At 36.4% G+C, this 21776-nt stretch overlaps 3 protein-coding genes across 5 annotated transcripts in view; 1 reads left to right on the top strand and 2 right to left on the bottom strand.

Annotated features, from left to right (window-relative positions):
- The first annotated feature begins 1699 nt into the window (after positions 1–1699).
- LOC135165328 (protein henna) lies at positions 1700–7858 on the top strand. Of its 2 annotated transcripts, none has more exons than XM_064126524.1 (8): positions 1700–1889; positions 3945–4073; positions 4162–4316; positions 4566–4748; positions 5077–5273; positions 6259–6521; positions 6988–7217; positions 7342–7858. In XM_064126524.1, exons 1-8 carry the CDS (start codon positions 1806–1808, stop codon positions 7502–7504), a joined length of 1404 nt encoding a protein of 467 aa, XP_063982594.1. In that variant the 5' UTR covers positions 1700–1805; the 3' UTR covers positions 7505–7858. The 2 variants fall into 2 exon arrangements, with proteins under 2 accessions (XP_063982594.1, XP_063982595.1); XM_064126525.1 differs by lacking the exon at positions 1700–1889 and adding an exon at positions 2248–2984.
- A 743-nt stretch (positions 7859–8601) lies between these two features.
- Positions 8602–15227, bottom strand: LOC135165313 (circadian locomoter output cycles protein kaput). Of its 2 annotated transcripts, none has more exons than XM_064126480.1 (5): positions 14760–15227; positions 12623–12667; positions 12170–12318; positions 11998–12089; positions 8602–11863 (listed from the first exon to the last, which is right to left on the bottom strand). In XM_064126480.1, exons 3-5 carry the CDS (start codon positions 12270–12272, stop codon positions 10115–10117), a joined length of 1944 nt encoding a protein of 647 aa, XP_063982550.1. In that variant the 5' UTR covers positions 12273–12318; positions 12623–12667; positions 14760–15227; the 3' UTR covers positions 8602–10114. The 2 variants fall into 2 exon arrangements, with proteins under 2 accessions (XP_063982550.1, XP_063982549.1); XM_064126479.1 differs by lacking the exon at positions 14760–15227 and adding an exon at positions 13359–13933.
- Positions 15228–17865: 2638 nt separating this feature from the next.
- The window catches only part of LOC135165312 (LON peptidase N-terminal domain and RING finger protein 3), a 32008-nt gene continuing 28097 nt past the window's right edge, over positions 17866–21776 (bottom strand). The window contains exon 9 of the mRNA XM_064126478.1: positions 17866–21191. Coding sequence (XP_063982548.1) covers positions 20829–21191 — 363 coding nt within the window. The 3' untranslated portion in view covers positions 17866–20828. The remainder of the gene's footprint in view (positions 21192–21776) is intronic.

Here is a 21776-nt window from a genome sequence, read left to right as displayed (position 1 = left end):
TAAATCATAATTCCGTGCCAGTTAATCCTCCGTGTACTCGTAGATCCCCATAAACCCTTCAGCATGAGTTTGAATTCATCAAAATAAACGAGAAAATTGATGAATATTTTCCAGAATAATTCTGAATATTAAATTTACATTTCTTCTCGGAGTACTTTATCGCCCCCTCTCAGGAATTCTTTGACCTGTCACGACCATATAGAGAGATTAAAATCAAATTACACAGAAGCCCCATATGCGTTGGCCATTTAGCAGAGATAATGGGTTGATATAAAATACCTTTTGCCATTTATAACAAGCATAATAAAATCCTCATCATATTCACAGTGAAGGAGCATAAAAACATAAGTGCGTAACCAACCCGCAATTTTCCTATTCGTTACACATTTTTTTACAGCACAGCGTCCATAACAAGGACATCGAGGTGGGGCAGGATCGTTTGCCCATTTTAATTATAGATTACACGGAAATATTGTTTTTTTCAGTTGGAATGAAAAAATCATTTTTCAAGGATTTTTAATCACACTATATGTCATGTAATTAAATGCCATTAATATCGATATAATTTGTTTTCCATTTTACGAACTGTAATTCCCGTCCAATCAACAGTTTTTTCTCCCCATAATGTCAAGAGATCGCCCGTGCACATTCACTGCATGTATGCGAAATTGAGTAACAATTACACAAGCAAATGAATTATTAATAATGAAAATTGGTAATTAGGAAATGAATTACTTTCCGTAATTAATTTAATTGTAATGTTTCGTTCGAACATGGAGACCTGTTACTTCACCTTCTTCTCATATTTGCAATGTACGAGTGCTTCTAGATGAAGGATATATGCGCAGCTGAGGCAGCATTGTTTGATAATAAATAGAAGATACAGTAACCAGTCCCTCTGTGTTTGACGCTGGAGTAGTCCTTGCCAATGAGATTACATTGTATTACTTTGCAGAGAAGAGACTATATCGCTGGATTTGAGCACAAAAAAGCCTTTTTCCCCTTCAATTAAATTCTCAAACTGGTGTATAATTGCTCGAGTGCCCAAACAGTTATCAACCGGATAATCTGGGTTCGGTCCCCATTTCGATCGGGTCTTCGATGCTGACCTCGACGGGGTGAGGAGGGGGGGTGGAGGAGGAGGAGTGCGTTTGCACATGAGGCAAATGCATGATGAATACTTTTCATCTCCAGCTCTTATAGGGGCAGAAACGAATTTTAAAAAGTGAGAGACTCATTAAAGCCTCTTTTTTCTCAATCAAATATTTTTTAGAAAATGAAACGCGATGAAACTGCGCAATTCGTCGGAGAAATTGCCTCTCAAAATGTCAATAAAATTTACTCACGCGATAATGTTAACGATGCAAATGACTTAGTTATCCATTTGCTATAACTATCGGTATCACCATTTCCATTGAAAATAAAAATGGTTGAGAGCATCGTTTCCCCATGAAACAATGCCACCATTCAATAACAGAATTTCACTGACGCGCATCAGTCCAACCCCCAGTGTTTATTCCAGAATATTATGAAATATATTTTTAGCAATCACACGAAGTTTCAACTGATACTATCAATCAATTATTGTGCTGTCGAAGCACTGACGAAAGCTAACGCCATAAATATAAATACAATGATAACCCCGGTCTTTCAAAATGTCAATATCACTTAAAACCCCGTCTACAGTACGAGTTTATTAGTCGCTCATTTGACGGCACTTGATCAACTTAATTTGCCGCATTTAATTATTTATTGATTTCAGTGAAATTCGCTTTTTGTTTCACTTCGTTGAAGAGTGTGAGAAGATGTACAGCCAGCCGATTCCAAAGGTTCAGAAGGATGGAGGAGGCGGAAACGACGATTTTTTGAGTGGATCTCCACCTGACAAAGTGAGTTACCGTATACGGAAAGAAAATCCGTAAAAATTACACGGAAGGACATATTTAACTAAAAATAAATCCAACAGTTGAATCATTTTTCTCAGACGATGAAATCACAACGCGATTACTAAACATTATCGTAATTTATGCTGAACTTTTCTCTGTGAATATCAAACTATTTAGAAAGCGTAATAAATACTAATAATTTTTGTACCCAACGAAAATTCTCATCAAATTCAATTTTGTAAAATAAATAATGTACATTTTTAGATACAGTTCCAGAGGGAGAGATTTTTGATAAAAAAATTATTTCCCCTATTTCGTAAAAATGATAAAAATAACTTCCGAACTGTTTCGTTGGTGAATTTATCTCGATCATTCACAAATAAACTGATTAAAAGACAAAATTCTCGGTGTCTCATCAACTACGCACTGGAAATGCGTTCAATTTTTTTCTCAATTACATCCGCCCGACTTATTCAACACTGCGACGAAATTTCATCAGCCTTTGTGGACTCAAGACTGAAGGATGTAAAGTGCGTGTAACATACAAAAACCGCCTAATTGGTCTGGGTGAAATTAAGCGCTCGGCTGATGCAAAGGAAAATAACGATTGCAGGATGCTGAGTCGTTCACACTAACAAAAAAATCCAGGGAAGGGAAAAAAGTATTGACACTATTGGAGCGGCCGTGCCAGCTTCTTCGTAATTTTTAAGCGGCATGAATTGACCTGGTGGCCATCAAGATTGATTGGTGAAGAGGGAAAAATAGATAAATGCAGGTTGATGGAGAGATGGTAGATGGGTGAGCGATTGGTGGGGATCCTGACATTCTATAAAACAGCGTGACAACCTTAACCGCAATACCAGTACCACCAATTTGTTATAGATCGATGTACCATGGGATTGTGTTGCTGAACAATTCATCAATCAAATTCATTCAAGATTCCCAATAAAAACTATCACTTGTTCGTATTTATCAATAAGATTGAACAGTTGGAAGGAACACGTTGTGTTTTGTGGTGCTACTGATTTTGTTTTTAACTCCGGATTATTATTGTTATATTTTTGTGGTGTGAAAATGCCACCAACAGAAATAATCGATGTGAGTTTAATTTTTTTCAATGAATACAAAACTAATTAATAATTTTTGGGAAATACTTCGAACTTTTGAAATTAAATGCGTTTGAATGCAGATGACCGACTCATTGATTCGTTAATTAAATGGTCATTTGAGTAATTAATACTTTCACATAGTGAAAATTCTAACGTTAAAAGAAGAAATATTTTTCATCATTTTGTCGACTTGTAAACAATCTCTTTATACATTTCTCGTCAAACTAGAGAGCTTGCGATATTTTTAAACTAAGACAACTTAATCAACTTATCAATAACGAGTAAATTAATTATATACATCGGAAATATCGTGCCACACATTTGTCGAATAATAAAAAAAGTTTGGGAACAGTTTGACTGACGTGTGTTTCTAATGCTTCCAGCATCACGAATATTTCTGAAACAGTTGCCATTGAATTACCAACGAATTACTCGTTATCTGAATTTTATAAATTTTTAACGACCTCCGGCTAGACTCGCGTGTGAATAATTCAATCCATCAAAGTCACTCACCCGCTGATGTTGTAACTGTAACGAGACGAAAATGGAATTTTTTTCCGAGTGAAAAGTATTCAACTCAAATATCCTTCACCACCGCATATTTCGATTGTAGTTTTTCACCGAAAAATGGCCTTTCCATTGGTTTGTTGAATTCATTGAATGAAAAAGTTATTGATTAATCAAAGGTTGATTTTGATGAAATTCAAACGCGTGTGTAAGCGAACAAAAGCTGTGCTTGATTTAAATATAAAAGAGTAATTCAATTGGATTGGTTTCCCTTGGCATTAAATAAATTAAAAATCACGTAATTCGCCCTGAGCACCGGTAAAGAAACCAATAAAACCATTTAGTTTGTCTCCCTTTGATTATTTCCGTGTGCTTGAAATTTTCATTCGCCGCTTGATAAAATAATACCACCGGAAAATGGAAAAAATTTTGTCGCTTTCAGCCAAAGCTGATGGAAGGAGGTAATTACATAAAGGAAGGACGGGATTCTGCCAAGAGCACTTGTCTCATCTTCTCACCCAAGGACGAGGACAAAGTTGGATCTCTCGCAAAATTTCTCCAACTCTTCACCGTAAGAATATTTTTTAAAAACGGACAATTTATTTACCGTCGCCATATCTATTTAAAAATTTAACGTACTTTCATTTTCAATTCTTCAGGAGCATCGCGTAAACCTGTTGCATATTGAATCAAGGAGCTCATTACGTCAGGCTAATGGTTACGAATTTATGGTTGAATGTGCACCAGGAGGACATCTTGGAATTGCTGTTGAGGCATTGAGAAGTGAATGCAATTATTTCTCTATCATCTCGAGGTAACGTCATCGTGAAATTAATTTTTGATAATTAAGTAATCATCCGGAAAAATACCAGTGTTGGTGGGAAATGCTAAGGGTCCTTCATTCATACCTGGGGAAATTCCATACATTGGCCGTATTGTTAACAAAATTAATGGATAAATTCCGAAATTATTGACACAGCAATTCCCTCATAACGAATCAATTCCCGAGACTTGGATAGAGCGTGTGATTTTTTTGTAATTAATCTAATGAATAAACTTCCAGGAATCATAAGGACAATATTGGCACTGTACCATGGTTCCCTCGGCGCATCCGCGATCTTGATAAATTTGCCAATCAAATATTGACGTATGGGGCTGAACTGGACTCCGATCATCCGGGCTTCACAGATCCTGTATACAGAGCAAGAAGAAAGTATTTCGCTGACATCGCTTACCATTATAAACAGTGAGTAATCAGAACATCTGATAATATTCCTTTGACACCGTCGAAGTGTTTCATCTGGACTTCCCCGGGAGAGTGGAAACAGGAAATTCTTCAATTTTTTTCCAAGTAGCCATTTGAGTGTGCACTAAAACATTAGTTTTTTTTTATGAATAATTTATGATAAAGAGATAACACTATGTGTCACGTGACAACGGGAATACCAGTGAAGGGGGTGCAGTGTAAACTGATTTCCCGTAATTTTCAACAGTTTTAAATATTGATTTTCTATTGAGTTGGAATATGATTTAATATGTATTGTTTTATCGACGAATATTGTTTTTGTTTTCAGTGGTCAACCCATTCCCCGAGTCGATTACACCAAAGAGGAGATATCAACGTGGGGTGTTGTCTTTAGAAAACTGACGGAATTGTATCCGAAGTATGCTTGTCGCGAGCATAACCATGTGTTTCCATTATTGATTGAAAATTGCGGATACAAAGAGGACAATATTCCCCAGCTGGAGGATATTTCCCATTTTTTAAAAGGTATGATATCGAATGGTAAAACCATGCTCATTAATGTCCTTGACAATAATAAGCGCAGATCAATTAAGGGGTTATTCTCATGTGAACGCCTATATTTTACCACTTTTTCGGAATTTTTTTTTATGCGACAACAAACTTCAATCATGTTGATTTTTCAATATATTTTTATTTGTATTTTGAAATATACGAAAAAAAAATTTTTTTTCGTTTTTTACATTTTTAACATGTATTTTTTTAAAGTCAAAGTAGTCCCCAACAAAAAAAGGTAGTTCACTGGTCAAGGTGATAGCGGCTGTTCATGTTGTCTGACATAAAAAAATCGAATGGATTATTATTCAGTAGATCTGTGGCTATCGTCCCTACCAAATATAATCAATCTCATTAAAAACAAAAAAAAATATCGAACTTCAAAAAAAAAATCACGAAAATCTCCTTCTTTTTCGTTACAAATCGTTTAAAAAAATATGAAGATATTGTCGAAAATAAACAATTGTGGTAGGGACGATAACTATAAATGAGTAGAAGAACATATGTAAATTTTAAAGCAATCGGTTGAATACTTTTTCTTGTAGGACCTTGACCGTTTCAGAAAATGATGATTCGAGAAAAACGCGTTTAAAGTTTAAAGCCTGGTAGACAATCGCTTACGACACGTCGGCGACTATGAGCTGTAACTTATCAAATACTATGAATTTCGGTCTGAATTTTTCACAGCATGTTTTCAATAGGTTTTACTGTCAAAATATAAAAAAAAATCGATTTTTTGAAGTGCTCACATGAGAATAACCCCTTAAGAACGCTTTCCCAATCGTATGGAAATTGACGACTTGAGGACTCGGGTAGGAATTTCTAGCGGTGAAAATTAGTGAAACTTTGCGTTGTTGGCAGGAAAAATCCTGGCAAATATTGTTGAACCTTGTGAACTTGCCACATGATTGAATGTTCGTCTATTAAATTGATCTAATTGAATAATCATTATGTGTAGACTGCACCGGCTTTACTCTCCGTCCAGTGGCCGGTTTGTTATCGTCTCGAGATTTCTTAGCTGGTCTTGCCTTTAGGGTATTCCACAGCACTCAGTACATAAGACATAGCAGTAAACCACTGTACACGCCTGAGCCTGATGTCTGTCATGAAGTTCTCGGTCACGTACCGATGTTAGCCGATCCAGCGTTTGCTCAATTTTCTCAAGTTATTGGATTGGCCTCGCTGGGTGCACCCGACGAGTATATCGAAAAACTTGCCACCGTAAGTTTATTTGTACAGATACAATGAAAATGTCCGTTATGTTTAGCTTTTATATAAAAAAAATTCGATAAAACCTGTGATTCAATAAACACGAGGGAGAAAAGTGGATCACATTTACAATTGATCAAATTGGCCATTTTATGATGAAGAAAAATCATTGTCATTATATTCTTATCCGGTTATTGGAGGCTAAGTTTGTTGGAACATTTTTGCAAAGATTGTTTTTAAGAAAAGATATTGTGGTGGTTCTCTATTAATTCTCTGTGGAATTATTTGCATAGAAAAATCAAAACCCTAAAATTCAGAATGAAAAAATTTCAATTCTTATTTGCATTATATTCAATTAATTGGTATAATTAATGGGGGAATTACAAATGAAAAATAAATTTGGAAAAATTCCAATTTTCTGTATCTATCACTTTTTCAAATGGATTTGATCATTTAACATGTGTTTAATCGGTTTCAGTGCTTTTGGTTCACCGTGGAATATGGAATTTGCCGGCAACAGGGTGAGTTAAAAGTCTACGGTGCAGGTCTTCTCTCATCATTCGGTGAACTAGAATATGCCCTCAGTGGAAAGCCTGAGTTACGGGCATTCGATCCAGCGAAGACTGCATTGCAGAAATATCCGATAACGGAGTATCAGCCCGTATACTTTGTCGCTGAGGACTTTGAGGATGGTAAAGAAAAGATGCTGTAAGTATTTGAGGGAGAATTTAGTAAATAACGACCAACAATATCTCCAATATTCCATCGTAATTCCACATTCATTGAATTTCCTTCTTCATTTGACGTCGTAATTCTTGTGTGTTTCATCTAGGAAATTCGCACAAACTATACCAAGAAAATTCGGCGTCAGGTATGACCCATACACCCAGAGTATCAGCATCATTGACAGCAAATATCAGATCGAAGAGTTGGTGACTAACGTCAATCAAGAGATGGAAATTCTGATGGATGCGCTTAAAAAATTGAAAAACTGAGATTCATTTGCAGAGAGAGGGAGACAGAATTCTGATACTCTTGTTTACGCTCTTGTTTACAAATTTATTTTTATTTATATAGTTCCTAGTTTATAGGATATTTTGTAGAACAAGTCTTTCAAGATTTACTCTTGTGATTTTATTGAGGTTTTATTTACTAAGACAAGTAATTAGTAATTCATTACTTCCTTTGATGGAGTTAGAATAGAGTTTGTGTGAAAAGGCTGTTGATGGAAAAGATTTCCTTATCTTGGAAACCTACGTGATTTAGATTTGTTTATGTAAATTCCAGTATAGACATATTTGAATAGAAAAATAATAAAAAAAGGCCAAAGGTTTTTTAATTAATGATGATATTATTCCTCTTTATATGAAATTATTTTCTCCCGATGATTCTCATATGATATAATATAAGATATTATAATAATTAACAATTATTTCTATTGTTAAGTAACCCGTTGTTTCAACCTGATGGATGATATAGAACAATTGAATGATACTATAACAATAATCAATATTTATGCAAGCTCTACATCAAGGTAATGATCTATACATCATCGATACTTATTATTATTATTATTATTATTATTATTATTAATTTTTTTATGGTGCTGACTTGTGCTGTGTTGCCGCCGTTCATTACCGTACCTTTTATGTATATATTTTACATTTGAACAGTAACTGGGGGTTTGAAAAACTTTAGATCCGCGAGCGATAGTTTTGTCGTCGGCACTTTGATGTTGGAGTCGTGGCAGGAGCCTGAATGACCGACGGTTGAGCTATTACAGAAGGAAGCAAGGCGTTGCCCTCTTTTGGAGCACATCCGAAATAGGATGAATGAAAATCGTGTGCAGTTGCGTTCAAATTTCTCAATAAAAATAACAAAAGTTGAAAGATTTCTTACAAAAATCATGAGATTCGTCCATTAAAATCTTTCTAAATTTGCGCTGATACTTCTGTTTAAATTGCATAGGATAATGAATATGGAGAGGTTCTTAGACAGACCGAAAAGAAGAATATTATCCATTCAGTGAGCGCCGACAACTGGAAACAAATTAATTTCATGTTAGTTTAAAATAACGACTGGATTGCGTGTATTTAAAGGAAAAACAATTTTATTCTTCATATCGCGTATAAACCGTAAATTTTCCGACAAATTCATGTAACTTTTGGAATGTTTAATACATGGTAACATTATCTTAGGAGAGCATATATAACAGTTAAACATTTGTACCAAATTTTTTAAAATGATTATTCATTCTATTTCTCTATTGATTACTTGACGTACATTATTACTCACTTTAACAATACATTTCTATCCTATGAATTCTGTTGATTATAATCACTGGGAATGTTGATAGTTTCGGTGGTCAAAATAATTTATCATAAAATACAAAATATATCATTCAATAATTTAAGATAAATAACAGACTGTGAGATTTGTTTATTTTGATATTTATTCTTCATCTCCATACTTCAATACCGATTTTCGTACTCTCATTGTTTTTATTTAGTGGACCTCTGTTCATATGTGGAACTCAGAATGAATAGTAGAGACTTTCTTGTTAGAGCTCTCATAGAAATCTTTTGAAACGATTTGTTTTTGAAGAGAAACAATCTAATCTAAAAATCTATCATTGTCCAAAAAGTCCGCTAAAGTTTGCAATGCAAGTTCTTCGTGCAAGTAACTACTGAAACTATAATTGAAAAAAAAAACGAATTGATCATTAAAAATATCTATTTAGTTCTTGGCACTTGTTACGTAAAAACTTTTTATTAAATTACTTAAATATTGCTCCCATGTGATTCATTATCCATGAATCACTGTAAATCTTCCGTACTTCTTCCATTATTCAGTTACATTACTAAACACAACAATTATTAACAGCCCACTGACACTCAAGGATACATACAGACGTAATGGCTTCCGGAAAAAAATGGCACAATAAGATATTCGATAAATAAATTTCTGTTAATTGTAGAATAAAGTTATAAATCAATTCCCGATGTTTTCGTTTCTCAAATTCCGCCCCAATATCGAGTTGATCTTCAATTGTGCGTTACCATGGATGGCTGACGTAATCGTGTACATTATGCTCTCACAATGTACTTGAAAAAATATAATTCCTCATTTCACATAGAAAAATAATTTTCGCCCGAAAATTCAGCGGTTTCCTCGTTTCTTCGCATAAGTAATGAGGCATGGTCTATCTGGAATTCATTCTATTTCCTTCTAATTCTCAATACTATCATAATTATTAATAATAACCGACACTTGGAACATTTTTCATCGATGGAATCACGACAATAATCTATAGTGGCAATTGACTTCTATTATTTTTCAAATCACAATCAATTTGGCTTTTCCCCCAGAGGAAAGAAACCCAACAATTTGTAGAAATAATACAAATGTTTTTTTCTAATGCAATGAAACCATGATAATGCCGCAACTATTGTGAATTATTGTCCACATCTCGTCTAGCTCAGAACAAATAAAAACAACCGAACAACATTAACCGATCATTAATTCCCAAAACGAAACCGGAACATTGGAATGTATCATCACAAATTAGTATTATCAGCTTGTCGTAGCTTCAGGTAATGATCTCTCTAAATCCTCGGTAGCCTAAACTGTCCATTACTACTCCTCTCCCCACTATGGTAAAGAATGTCCGTCTGCTGACAAATCTGAAAAGGTATCTGTCCAGTCTCATGAACCCCTTGCATATGCATCGCTTCAGTCCTGCCTGGTTGTTGTACTCTTTGTTGCATAAACATCCCTTGACTTTGAACTGGTGCAGTAACCCCAGCCTCAACAATCGGGGCAATTGGAAAAACTGCAGTGCTTCTTTCAAAACTGTCAACAGGAACAATGGACACTGGTACCGTAACAGGAAGAGTGACGGCCCCAGTCACTCCCTGCACTGTTTCACCCCCAAAATGCCCTCCCTCACTACTCTCCCCCCTATTGCCTAGAGCGTTAACCCCATAATTGACTCCGACATTCATCAATGGTGATAGAATACCATAACGAGCAATGAACAACTGCTCAGAAACTCTCCTCAACTCCTCCTGCTGATGAACAATCAGCTGCTGCAACTCCTCGTGCTTTCGCTGCAATTCGTCCTGATTCTGGCTCAACGCAGTTGTCATAACGATACTCGGTGGATTCACCAACATTCCAGAAACAGTTATCGCTACTGCTGGTGCAGCTGGTGTCAGGAATTCTCCAGGAACTATTGACAAAACAGATTCACCGACTCCATTTTCATAGTTCGGACATCCTTCTATATTTCGTGATATAGTCTGATGAGGCGGATCCTGCTGCATTGATGATGACTTGACATTGGCATTGGCAGTTGCTTTCATTTTGAAAGACTGTGTCGTAGATGCTGAAGTTCTGGAGCTAACTGAGCCACCGGATATTGATGTATCTGAATCAGTGCCGTGAAAGTTTCGGATCGATCTTGATGGTTTTGGAGATTTTGGAGACCAGGTGGAGCGAGGAGTTTGACACGATGTTGGCTGATGCTCGGTGGATACATGAGAATCAAGATATTGCGATGCATCCTTGCTCTTCTTCTGCTGTTCTACAACTTCTGATGAATTCACGACAGTGTGTGTGCATACGATAAACTCAGGTTTGGAATTCCATTGATTGTAATCGATATAGAAACGAGTTTGGAGCCAGATCCACTGTTGTCCTTTGGTGAGGAAACGATAGAAACACGAGGTACCCTCTCCTTTTCTCATTAAGGATTCGTGAGAGGTGACGACATTGTCCAGATCATCCACGTGATAGTAGTCGTAGCCCGAAGTCCCCAGGACCTCGAAGGGAAGGTAACCGATTATTGGAGAGGCTCGTTGATCCAAAAACAGGAACTTCCACTCTAGACTGTGTTTCGAGACAAATTCCGATTTATTCGAGTCGATCAGCGAAACTTCACGGATCAGCTGGGGTGTGTGGACACGACCGGTTCCTACAAACACCATCTTCGTGTCGTTTGGAGAATTCGATGAGTAACGAGACGGGGGAAGAAGAGTTTCTATGTCGGTGTCAGAGCGGAAGTAGCCGACAAAATGAACACGTTCGTAGGTTACATTCTCTCCCAAGTCTAGGCTTCCACGCCTTATGTGGCATGTGAAAGACACTTGGGTTTCGGATTTTGGAGGGTTGTCGCGGGGAGTTGGATTCAGGAGGATGTTGTAAAGGAGAGATTGGTCGTCCTGATAAGTTATCTCATAAATTGTAGAGTTGGCGAGGTCCGTGGGTAGGTAGCCTAGGAGGGCGGTAACGCTCTCTGAGGCGTAGTAAATGCGACCGTTCGAGGAGAAGATAATTATGAAGCCGTCCAGGGCCTGGAAGAATATATCAATCGAGTTAATTGGACTCATCATTATATTACCAAGAAGGAATAGGGCGGTAAGGAACAGGTTTGTTTCCTATCATACCGTATTCAGACGTAATGGCAGTGACTATTGAGTGTATTTACCTCTAAAATAAGATGTGTGAATTCTTCATTGGACAGAAATGAAGGCTTCCAATCCTCCTGAATCTCGTGGACTCTTGAACGCACTGCGACTTCTTGAGAACCGATAAAAAAAGAAGTGTAATTATCGAATGAATTGTGGATATTGTGTTTAACAGTCAATCTTGATACTCACCATTGTGGTTCTTCAGGAATAATATTGTGGATTTAAGCACTGTCGATTTATCCATCTTTCTCGTGTTGGTGCTAACCATATTGCCAAGTTCATTGACAAGCATGTTGAACTGGTCTCGTCGTTTTTTCTCACTAAGATTTCTTGATTTTCTATCAGGGCATAAAAACAAGTTGTATTAACATTCTAAGCTATATCTAGATGATTTTCTCAATGAGGAAAATCCTGAACAAATATGGACGACACAATAAGGGAATGGTATCGGTTATGAGTTTATTTGGTAGAGAAAATATGAGCAGACATTTCTTGTGCCAAATTTTATTTGTTACAGAAAACTTGTCCCTGGATTTTATCTCCCAATGGCGTCTTTGACAGGTCATGCACAATCAATGAATTCAATTTGAATCAGTTTAATTCTTTACTGTTTCGTAGAATCAACAGCGAATTCTAACTCACCGTTTCGTGTCATCCTTGTCATCATTTTCATCATCGATTGTATCACTGAAATATTGAAACAAATGGATATTTTAATTGTGGATTCTGCAAATAAGTAACAGAAGTTTCAGCTAGAGAAAGAGAACTTGGTGCTGTTCTCTAAGTTATAGTTAGAAATTTTTTAATTAATGTTTCGTCGCCAATATCGTTGGAATTTCCCTAAAATTCATTAACCATACTAATTACTAATATCTTCGGACTTTCGGAATTTGCTTAAGTAACTTCAGCAACTGTCATCTGATACGCTATGAATCATCATAAATTGCAGAATCTGCTTCCCTCCATAATTACGGAACTCAAAATCCCCCCCACCTGATTCATCATTCATTCTCACGATGCTATAAATAATTAGATTTCATTGAATTTTTCTCCAAAATATTATCCCGTAAATATCTGAATCCAATTGTCTAAGGGCGCAAAAAATCTAGAAATCCAATAAAATTTTCCATCAACCGTCCCCCAAAAATTGACCCCAAATAACTCCCAATATGTAATCGTGAGCCCATGCAGTCGAGCGGCTGTTTTTGACGTAATCCGCGGCCCGAGAAAGCGCTACGTAACACCCTCCTCTCCCCCTGAAATATAGACAAAACGAAACGTGAATCCACATTAGGCAGCTGCTAAAAAATGTACACAAAGCCGCCCTCCGATGCGGTATAAATAAAAACAACCAAAACCATAAATATTTAAAACTCACTACGAATGCCGTGTTGAACTCATGCTTGTGTAGTTGGCCATACTCCAGGGGGATCAACTCTCTCAATTCAAATAAATTGCCTCTACGTAATTCGTAAATCAGTGCAGGTGACCATAATGGCGGCTAGGTACCAAGACCGATTCCCTGGCTATTGACAACTGGCAACGACAGCATGATTTCACTTTTTAGTGCACTCAGTAAAAAATTATTGCACTTAATAAAACTACCATCACATGTCACTTTATTCGGCACTATTTGATCCTCGTATCACTCATTATTTCGACTGATCAAACAGCAGCTGAACGTGACTGCTGCAACTGAATGAAGCGCATTACTGTGCAATAGATAATGAGACTATTAACATTAGATTGGAATCCTTGGAGCACTTCGGTCAAATAGAGTGCAAGAGGGTAAACCAAATAATTTGTTTGAACGTTTCTAGCGAATGCTATTGCAACTAGAGCTAAAAATCACTGGAATTGTTGATAACCGTTAGTGCTGTTCGGATCCCTAGAAATTTCCTAGTTTGATAATCCTTTGACTCGGTTAAAGTACGGCGGTACGTTCGTGGAATACAGGTACGACTTGATACGTTCTAAGCAGAGATTGGAGGAGAGATAGCCGGCCCCTATGGAGCGGCCTCAACAGCATAATTTCGTAGCGGTGACGCATGTACTACAATGGTGAATGTACCTGTCGATAAGGTATTTCCCCGAAGAAAGTAGCTAACTGGGCTGTTTTTTTGCTTTACGAGGTCCAGGAGACGAGGAAAACAGAAAAAACGCAGTAATGAGTTTCTGAATAATTCGGAAACTTAGAAAAAATCACCTCACGAACTGAATGTCGTTGGATTTATTACGCTATCTATATTATCTTCTGAGATATCCGTCAAAAACGGGGTAATCCCAAATTTGGGCTGTTTTTGACTGTAGGAGGCCCAGGAGCCGAGAAAATGCGAAAAATGTAGGAACCGACTTTCGAGAATTCCTGGAGCCCTAGAAAATCGCAAATTGCCTCACGATTTGAATGCCACGTACTCCGTGGTAATGCCCTTTTAGCAAGTTTTATGAAAGACTAGTTTTTCATTGCGAATTACTTAAAAAAATGTTTTGGAATTTCTAAATCAAGTGATAAGAATTTTTGCACCGATTCGTGTTTTTTTCATTTCCCTATCATTCATTTTCCATACAATTTTGTAAAAGAAAAAAGTAAAATTTCTGGAGTTGAACATTCGTAAGACATTTTTTGGGCTTATCTTGTGGATCTAAGAACTTTAAATAATTAAAAAATCCTTCAATCATCAGTATGATTTAATTTTTAATTTTCCATCAATCCTGTCGAATGATTATCTTTGCAAAAAATATCAATCAACAATCTCGTAAAAAAGAAAATCCTCAATACCTGATTCCTCCCTCGTAGATGTTTATATTTTTGGTGATGCACTAGATACTTCTGATTACATTCCGCTCCATACTAGCAAAGGATACTGGGATCCTTCACTAAATACCTCCAGAGGATTCACATTATTATCTGCTACATCCAACTCAACAACGAGATAAATAATCCGATATAACCAGGAGAATTTATTATTTCGATATTCACAGCCATCGTCCACAAAAAACACCGCGAAATTGCCTTGATTGAGGTTATGATAGCGTCTGTCATCTAGCCACTGGTAAAACGTAGGATACAGAGAGGTATTGTGAAAGCACAAATGAGGGGCAAGTTCCGACAGGTGCCACAGGGTAACGTAGCGGTCACTTTGTCCTTCTAAGGTATGATACAGGTGAATCCTTTTTGATACAGGGTGGTATTGTCAAGTCAGAAAAAGGGGACAAAGCAAAGAGGATTAAGTGATGTAGAAGCTCAGTTCTGGGGGAATTATTTGCAATTAAAAACGAGCAAACACTCCAGCATAGCAGGTGGTGCCCTGCCTCTTCTGGGGTGACACTACGATGCCCCCACGAACCCCCAGAACTGAGTCTCTACTTTAGACAATCGTCATCCTCTTTGGGATCAACCGGATCAACTAACGTAGAGGCGTACTCCTATGTTAGTCCTAACCCCGGCAGTAACGGACGCCACCGTCGATTCTGACGGTCTTCTAAATTTTCGATGATGATAAAAATTATGCAGTGATAGACATTCCCCGCATTCCATAATATTTGGTTGTACAGGATTCATGTTTTACAATTTATAATTTTTCGATTGAATTCCGAGTCGAGGATAATTGGAGCCGGATACTCTCCCCCGTAGACCTAAACTTTGTCTCAAAAACTCGGAATTGAGTAGATCGAATCTCCTTCTGAATCGTCGACTTTCCTGTCCCACTGATTGGCTACTGACTGATGCCTTGGTGGATTCAGAACTACGACCCTGAATAGAATCATCACTTGAACATTTTTTCTGTTTCAAATTCTTCGAAGTGGACTCCCTTTCTCGGTTCAGTTCATGGATCCGAGAGGATCGTCTATCGCCATTCAAGAGCTTTTCGTCAGCTCTCAATTTGTCTGCCTTCGTGATCCACTTGATGTCTGAGAGCCCAAAACCGTCACCAGGATCATCCCGAGACATTGGACCTGTCAACCAATCGAATTGAGAGGGAAAGACGTCCTTGGATTTCTCGAAATCACTCAAACTCTTTTTCACCGAATTTTCCAAAAGAGTTTCTTGGGTTCTCAGTGATGATACACTCGAGGATGATTCCTTTCCACGATTCCAAACCCTTGACTGCGCACTCATTCCTTTATTTTTGTCACACAGGTGCTTCGAGCTTGGAGCAGGAGTTGCTCGGAAGCTCTTCACCCTCATCGGCTCTTGCTCAACATTTTTTAAGTGAAGATCCGTTGACTGGAGAGTCAAAATGTTCAGGGATTTCTGATTTTTCTCCAATTGCTCGTCATGGAGTACTCCAGAGGATTTTATCATCTGGCGATTTTTATGGAGCAGCTTCGGTTTGTCTTCACGAGTGCTTTCGATGTTTAATGTCAAGGTTTGTACCCCAAGTGGGCTTGAAACTGCTTTTTTTGAGACTGATATTTTTTTAATGTCCAATTCGGATTTTGCCCGGAGGGGTTGGCTTGCTTTTGGAGGGTCTCCTCGGGAGGACAGAGGCTTCTTCGCTCGCACAGTTTTGGAAATGTGAGACTTGATCTCAATGTCCTAGAATTGAGAGAGTCATCAAGTTCACAACGACAGGAAGGAAACAGATTCGTAGAAAAATCTCTCAAATATCAACTCAGACATTGATTTCGGATTTAAAAATTCAACACCAGATTTCTGATAACATTGTCTAATAATCTATGGATTTTTTTCCACAGAATGTTTTTTACTGAGACGATAATCGTCACTTTCCTGAAAGCAGTGATTATTTCGAAATAAATCAGGACATGAAAGTAGTTGAGTAAGCTTACTTGAGTTTCTTTCAGTAGTTGCTTCCAACCGTAAGACATGCCGTATCTCTTTTGCGCGCGATGGAAATCGTCTCCTTTGACTTTTGTAAATATCAATTCCCACGTCTCTTCGTTATTCAAAATCTGTTCATTAACACAAAAAATTAGGCTTTTAATGGAGATTTGGCAAAAAGCGATTTACCTCGTAGAACGCCCGAGAAAGTGTAAATAGTTGAGAAATATCTTTCGGGGATAAAAACACCAGAATGTTTGTCAGAATTTTTCTTGGGAGTGTTAGCAAGGACCTCTTGTTCTCAATAAGATCACCCGTATACTGTAACCAGGAGGTGCCTATTTTATGGAAAATTTTGGTGATATAATTTGTAAATTATGATATTCATGTAATTTACTAATCTCATTATTGAATAATATTATCGGGCATCGATGTAGATGAAACCGATTGCATTCTGGAAAATTTTTCATGATTTAAAACCCATTTTCATAATTTTAGAATGTGAATTTCTTTTTATACCAAAAACCTGCTCAATTTCACTTTGCAAAATCGTATCTCTCCTCCAGTTACTGAAACTCGAGGTCCTTGTGATCGGAACCTTATGGGGTCGCTGACAAATTGGCCAGTGAAACAGTTTAACCTTCAATAGAATATACAATTACAATAATCAAAAGTAGAAAAATCATGTCATTGAACAGCTAATGAACTTCATTGATGAACCTCGTCTTCCTGGATTTTGAGACCGTAATAATCTCGACTAGGCGCAGGAGCCACTGTATATTTCTCCAAAAATGTTTGTGACATCTGAGCCAGTTTAATTCTAAACAAACAAAAAATGAAGAGACTGGAACTATCAACATCAATTGTTCTCTCCAACAGCCAACTTCAAAACTTCGAGGGAACTCACACAGAAACGCATCAAGAAAAAATGATGAGCTGATAATGACAAAATAGAAATCATTAGTTTGAACTTCACAAATTCAACTAACGACCCTATCGTTACTTAATAGCTGTAACTGAAAAAGTAATTTGCCTTATTGCAAATAAAATCGACAATTACTCCCACGCTTTAAAGGAAATAATTATCATAAGACATCAATAATGACTTCGACAATGTTTTATTATAACAGTTCGATATGAAGTAATGAAGATAAATATATAAAGTTTTGACGTAAAAATGAGAAGAAATAATAATGGCATCGTACAAGAGAAGTAGTATCGTAATATTCTTAATATGAAATGTACAAGGAAAGCTAAAGAGTAGTATCACAATGCATGATTCGTTTATAAAAGTGTCAAGACATTTTGAAGAGGACGAAATATAATCAGAAATGTGTGAATACGTATTCCAAGTTCAATTGCCATGAAGAAGAAGAAAGAAATATTATAAATATTGCGTGAAAACATTTTCTCGCGTAAATGCGAAATGCGAGAATTGAAAATTATTCGGCAATTCACCGATGAATCATGCATCAATCCGATCAGCAAAGCGATCAACCAGATGGTCAACTTCATTGCTTATGCATTTTTTTGGGACTATATCTCAGAACTGAGAGCCATCAGCGATATTCGGTGAAGATCTTGTTTGTATTTCAACATAAATTTTACTGTCGCACATCTATTTCGACATATAGTCCGGGAATACAATAAAAAGTTGAGTCGACTTAACCCGCTTGGTCAATTTGCTACATTATTCTCACCTCTGATTATGCTAATCATTAACAAATCGGATTATTTCAACCCCAAATATTAATTCGTGTGTACAAACGTCACTATTGAATACGTGATTGCATCATTGATATGACGTTTCTAAACTTTCATCGTCATTTTTCCCCTCAATTTTCCACTATCTCCGTTATTCTGGAAAAATTAGTGAAAATAAATACTACACACTACCGTATACGCGAAGTCTTATAGAGATGGAATCGGTTCTGAATAAAAAAATATTTACGTTCTTTTTATCGTATGAAAAATTTGTAAAACAGGTCCTCGTCTCACGAGCAACAATCGTTGTACCGAAGAAACAATTCACATCAACTTGGTCGGACTATTGTCTAGTTCAAGTGGAACTAAGAAAGAATTTCAGTGATTTAAGTGATAGGAGGAAATGTGTCCAATATGTTTAGGCCAGACAATTTCAGAATCACGTGAAAATAAATTTCACAGAAAAGCCTCATGCTTTATCTCAGAAATTATTTCTTGATTTTGATTCATGGTTTTATTAGTTTTTGGATGATTCCATGTAATAACTCAGAAACTTATCGGCGATCTGGGAATGTAAGGGAGACTGCGAAATTTTTTCCATCGCCTTTTGTAGAGTGAAAGTAGTCAATTGCTATGAAAGCTCGTTAGGAAAATCCACTGGAGTTTCATGAAAAAGACACCAAAAACTGATAAAATATTGAATACAAATTTCACACGCGTTTGTATGGAATTCCTTTAGTGTTTTTATGAATTTCCTTCATCCGTGACATCATGAGACATTGTTAATATGTCTTAACTATTGATGTTAGAAAACTATTTCATTATTTTCGAGTTTGATCTCAATGAAGTTAAATTCTTTCACTTGTCTTGTTTGCAAGAGATAACGTACACTAAGAGAAAGCTCTAGTAAAATGGAAGGATTATTTTTGTGACTCAGCACATTTAGTGGATTGATCGATAATTCTGAGAATTAGAAAGATGAACCTCATAATTCGATCTCTCGTATTTTCTGCACAATAGAACAATACAATTTTATTTTGATTTTGAGGAAAGAATAGTATATAGTTATAATACATACTCCGGAAAATCCACGATATGTTTCTCTCAGTGTAGTATCTGCTTGGCAATGTTTATGCCGCAAGAATCTAATGCTACCTACAACCACCATCTTGATTGTTGCAAAATTTACGGTAATGATTGCATCATAGTCCCTCGTTTCTATCACCTACAAATCTTGAATCTTTAAGCATCATGTCGGAATTTCATAATTTTTCCTTCAATAGATAACGTGAAAGCTGAATTTCTGTGAGCACTCAGAGAAAATGAATTTTCCATTGCGACAATTTTCAGATTTTTTTCGTCATAAATTTTCATACCTCTGGAATTGCTGATGTACGATTATTGAAATTCCATCCACTGTATGTAATTGTATACATAGAAATGTGTGTATATATATTATATATAGATATATATTATATACAGATAAAAGTAGCATATGTAATCATGGAAGAACAGATTTGTGTTTCCTTTTAAGAAGTGAAATGTCCCCTCGAGGATTGAAATCCTCCTCAGGATATGTCTTTCAAAATTTGTACCATTCGCATAACTCATCTACTGATAGTCTAAAAATATGAAAAAATTATAAACTTTCTGCTTCTTCATATCAGAATCCTCCTGGAGACATTTCAAAAGGGTCATGTAGAAAGCCAATTTCATTGAAAAATTTAGCACACGTGACGGAGAATTCTGTTGCACTTACTTTATAAAAAAAATACATCGAATCAATCAGTAAAATTTCACCTTTTCCTACGACGTCTTCTATTTTCCTTTCATTCTATTTAAAAAATCAAACTGAAAAAGTTTTTGTACTTGACAAAAGAATTCCTACGGGAAATATCTTGACAGAATAGGGCCAATATAGCAATGAAATTGCATTGGACATTTTTGTAGAAAAAAATGTGTCAATTTTTAATATTTTTCAATGAAATTTTTCCATACATGGTGTTTAACAATGAAAACTGCACTTGTCAACTTAACAAATTACGATTGACTCTTTATAAATGAAAAAAGAGGCCACTAAGAAATTGAATAAAAACATTTTTTCAGCGTAAGTTTTTCGTTCAATAGTATTTTTGTGCGTAAAGTTTTAAGACCAGTATTTAAGATTAAATATTGTGGATTATTCCCAGAGTTGAATCATTCGGTACATTAAATGGCCTAGAGCCATCAATCAATTCATCAAAATTATTATCAGTCTGATTATCGTGGTACAAACGTCTTAATCGATAGTCGGAAATAAAAATGTGAATGTTGTATAAAAAACATCCTTCATTACTTTAAAAACTATTTTTTACTGATTATTCATGAGTGGTGGACAATGGAGACTGTGGAGTTGGTGATATCGTTTCCATCGCTGCAGATGCTGGATGATGTCGTTGTGTCTTCAGCTGGTGGTGATGTTATTGTTAACTGTCTCTTCTCCATATGATTGAGGGTTTTCTCGATGGCTCTCAGTCGTTTTTCTAAGCTTGTTGTACCTAGTATTCCAACTTGAAGTTGGGGGCCGAAGGGCAGGATCGCCAGGATCCACCAGGTCCACGAGGGGCCGTCAGGCAGGCGCCACCATTCGTCCTCTGGAGTTGGAATTTTTCCGAATACTCGTTGAATCTCGATTTGTTGGTAGGGGGACACTGTTGACCACCATTGTTGTCCTTTAAGCCATACCTGATGCAGAGGAATCAATGATTACCTTTTTGGTTGGAAAGATTAAGATTAAACTTTTTATAGGAATACTGGTAATGTGATTCTATGTGATAAAATAAAGTCATTGTGAAATTGTTACAAAGCCTTTCTTTCATAAATCCAAATAAAATGTCTGAAGCAGACTTACGAAATTGTTCTCTACTAATTTCATCACATGTCGTTCTGACATGAGATCTTGTCAGACTAAATTACATAATTTTCATCTCTTTGAAAGAAATGCAAGGGAAGATGGTTCATTGAGTTTATTTGCTCATTCATTTAATAATGAATCATGTAATAGGTAAGAAAGTGAAGATCAAAAAGCAGTAGATATCGTTATTACTAGTCAGCCGTACTTGATGCAGAGCAATCAGTGGTAATTTTTAATTACAAAGATTAGCATTCTTAGACTAAAATTATTTGTGTTTTATTTTCCCAGTGAAGTACTAGAGCACGTTACTACTTTCCATTTCATCAAAGATTATGAAATTTTTCTGAAGACATTGTTTCATAAAGTAATATGTATAAAGTAGGTCGAAATGAAATTACTCTTCGGTATATTTCATC

The sequence above is a fragment of the Diachasmimorpha longicaudata genome, chromosome 8, assembly GCF_034640455.1.
Source record: "Diachasmimorpha longicaudata isolate KC_UGA_2023 chromosome 8, iyDiaLong2, whole genome shotgun sequence".
Classification (NCBI taxonomy): Eukaryota; Metazoa; Arthropoda; class Insecta; order Hymenoptera; family Braconidae; genus Diachasmimorpha; species Diachasmimorpha longicaudata.
The sequence above is the reverse complement of the archived record's forward strand: the minus strand, read 5'-3'. Positions and strand labels throughout refer to the sequence as shown.